General features: G+C 37.0%; 1 protein-coding gene across 4 annotated transcripts in view; it reads right to left on the bottom strand.

Moving 5' to 3' along the window:
• Positions 1–3,581, bottom strand: part of LOC106524910 (ceramide synthase 2) — a 14,436-nt gene that overhangs the window by 5,538 nt on the left and 5,317 nt on the right. For 3 of the 4 annotated variants that reach the window (XM_014018942.1, XM_014018943.1, XM_014018941.1), the window contains exons 4-5: positions 746–864; positions 600–657 (exon numbers count right to left, since the gene is read on the bottom strand). In XM_014018942.1, the coding sequence (XP_013874396.1) occupies positions 600–657; positions 746–864 (177 nt within the window). Of the gene's footprint in view, positions 1–599; positions 658–745; positions 865–1,657; positions 1,886–3,581 lie in introns of those variants that run through there. The other variant, XM_014018944.1, reaches the window with a different exon arrangement.

Here is a 3,581-nt window from a genome sequence, read left to right as displayed (position 1 = left end):
CGCTGCTCTAATCGCGCTTGAGGCGCCGCAGCACTTCCTGACGCTGATTGAAGCGCGTCCACCATAGACTTTGCATGTAAACCTGCTGCTCCTGAYGCTGAAATCGCGTTCAGTGTGAACGCACCATTAGATATCACTTGTGTTTATCTTCGTGTTTTCCATTGACCTTGTATCGAGGCACAGAGGCACAGAGACAGGGCAGGTTGTTCTCTGTGTTTCCTGTTGTTGCAATAAATCTTGTTCTGACTTTAATCATTCTATCTGCAGATGAACAGCATGTCATGAAAATCTAGGTCATTAAAGGATGTCATGAATTATTGACTTAAACATAAAAGTATTAGTTCCATTACAACAACATTGTTCAGTTTTGAGAAAAGTTTGAACTATTTTGAAGCTAGAGTTCGGTTTTGCTGGGTCAGAGGTTCTGTGAAAGTAGTTTGAAAATTGGGTTTTGTGTTTACAGATTAGAGAAATGGATGGATGGTTTCAAGAAATGTGTTTTAGCAACTGAGAAAAACTGTATTAAAGTCCAATGTTACAACTAATCATGGATCCCGTTAAGGTGCTTTGTTTTAAAACATTTTTTAAGGCATACTCACATCAATTAAACAGGTCAATCCAGCCACAAAGGCTGTGAGGTAGAAAAAAAACCTCCAACTGTAAAAAAAAATCACCAAATAAAAAGGAGTTTAATTAGACTCTTATTGTGAAACATACATGCAAAACTTCAGAAATAAACCCTCACGCAGCTTCAGCAAACTTCTTGGTTTGACAGGGTCGGTCCTGGTTCCTGCGGAGTCTGAACCAGGTTTCAATCTGTCTCTGGGTTTTACCACATGACTGCATCAAACTGACAACTTCACTCTGAAATGACACAGACAAAAAAATTAGATTAGAAGTTTAGTGAACAGAGAAGAAAAAAAAAAACAAAGATAAAGGCTCGTCTTCAAATGTACTTTTCCACTGACCCAACGGCTGCTGTGTGTTAAACCATAATGAAGCAACATAAACTGCAGGTGAATGAAAAACAGAAAAGTCTTCACCTGTGCATCTTTCTAATGTATCCATGTAAAACACTTGTTTTTCAAATGTTATAAAAATCAAATATGAATCGTTTTCAGTCAGTTCAACTTCAACTAAAAGCTGAGGGAGAATAAAAACTTTGTCCGACTGCAGCAAGTCATCCGTTTCCCTCCAGGTCGACTTTTCTAGGAACAAGGATTTGTTAGTGTCACGCTGTGAGGCCGTTTTGGGAGTGATCGTGTTTTTCCTTCTCGTGGCTGTGTTTGTCTGTTTCTTGTTAGCAAAATATCTCATGAATTACTGAATGTATTTTAATGACACTTGCAGAACTGGCTGTACTGTATATAAATGTGACTGGTCAGAACTCCGTTCACAGAAGGTGTTTGTTAAGCTAGCACGATGCACAGCTTTGACGAGCAGCTGGTCTTGATCTTATTGAGCACAGAAATGAGAAGACAAAGTTCTGCTTTTAACAAAGAAAAATTAAATTCTCCTCTGACCCCACCCGACGCAACCCTGTGAAAAAAATCTATCCTGCTGTAAGAAAATACGTGTTCAATAACGGCTGAAGTCAGATGAAAACACCAGTGTTAAATAAAATGATCTGTGATAAGAAATAAATGCCATAAAACACCAGAATTCCGGAGTGAGGTTTATTGCCACCAGAATGACAGCCGAAACCACACTGGGGGTGAAACAGGAACTGGACCAGTATATATACAGGATCTTCAATGCCTGAGTTCGCCYCCTGCTGGCCTACAGCTGAATCACAGGCATTCATACAAACAACCCTCAATCTAATGTTAACACGGCTTTAATTATGTGTTGTTAATTATTCGGACATGTATCTACCCTATTTCAATTAACACATTGTAAGAAATATAACAAACATTATAAAGGTATTATAAAATAGGAAACCCTAATACTCTGGTGTTGTATGTACTCAGTACTAAGCCCTAACTATAAATTTCTTCAATCCCCCTTTTCACATGTTCAAACATGTGAAATAAAATAAGAAATTTATAATCTATATGTTCGCACTAAGGCACAAATGTGTATGTAACTTACTCTAAGCGATACAGCACAACGTGGAAAATTTCTAACATCCCAGTCCTGAAATTTAGTAATATCATTCATTTATCCCACCCCAATCAAAATATAAAAATATAAAAATGTCAACCAGGTCAGTTATTATTATGATAATAATCATAAGTCGGAGCCAGAGGTTTCTAGCACATAGCTCGCCATTGGAAACAGTTCTCAGCACTGTTCCATCTCGTCCTCAGCATCAAACTGACCTGGTTAATAACCTGCAACTTATTACAATATGAAAATATCAAAAAATTAAAAAATAAAAACCAACAACCAGTTCATTAATAATTTTTAAGCATAACAAATCATACCTGCTTAGTGTGACTTCCCTAAACAGACTTAATAATGAAAAACAAATGGAAATCAGAAAACATTTTATTGACGACATCTCATCTCAACACCCTAAACTATATTTTCATGTCCGACTAAGTGATTGTAACTATGTCAGTATTGACTTTCTATTCAAATATGTCAGCTAGAATCATCATTACCAGGGCCTTCGTGGAGATTTCACACATTAATCATCTTCACCGTAGAGATATGCAAGTTGAGGCGTTGGGCTGGCGTCAGATGTCTGTACCATTTGATATTCGATATTTCGATGTTGATTAAAGGTATTCTGTACAGTCTGTGAGATGGCCTTTACACATAATATCCTAGCCACAGGAATGCCACAAAAACAACAAAAACCCAGTATTATMACCACCATGACTAAATGCCTTACCACGGTAGACATCACATTATTACAACCTCCGAAAACGTTAATAAACCATCTTCACAGACAATTTCCTAAGACTTTTAACAGCCTTTGTAACTGACCCAGTAGTGTCAGTGTTCGTGTCAGCAATAAAGCTATTTTATAATTCCATACTCACCATATTTACCAACCACTTAGGAAAATCTGCTAGACTATCTCCACAGACCCCCTTAGTGGTGTCAATTAACCAACGAATCTACAATTTCAATGTGATACCTCCCAGACATTCATCTAAACATCTTATAATCATTACAACAATAACAATACAACAGCCACACATCATCATTTCAATTAACCACAATGTATCTCTCTGCTGCCACCTTCAGGCCTAACACGTAACTAAGTAAGCAAGTTAGTAATTAAATTTCATTTCTATAGCCCCCTTCACAGACACAAACATCACAAAGCGCCCCACAGAAAGCAAAAAATATAATTAAAAATCATTAAAAACAATAAAACAGAACAACCATCTCTAGTTCTTTCTGTGACACAAAACATCCCAGCTTTGAAATCTTCCTTAAATGATCTGCCATCAACAAGTCACTTGAAACCTTTAATAAAGCTGTTTCCAAACTATATCATAAATCCTGAAAAGGGAAATGGTTACGCATGCGCAGACAGTAATTCACATCACAGTTATTCACATTATATTGACATCATCATCTGCTGTATTGTCCTGAAAATTAAATATTAGTTTTCACCACCTCAG

Source organism: Austrofundulus limnaeus, unplaced genomic scaffold, assembly GCF_001266775.1.
Source record: "Austrofundulus limnaeus strain Quisiro unplaced genomic scaffold, Austrofundulus_limnaeus-1.0 Scaffold206, whole genome shotgun sequence".
Classification (NCBI taxonomy): Eukaryota; Metazoa; Chordata; class Actinopteri; order Cyprinodontiformes; family Rivulidae; genus Austrofundulus; species Austrofundulus limnaeus.
The sequence above is the reverse complement of the archived record's forward strand: the minus strand, read 5'-3'. Positions and strand labels throughout refer to the sequence as shown.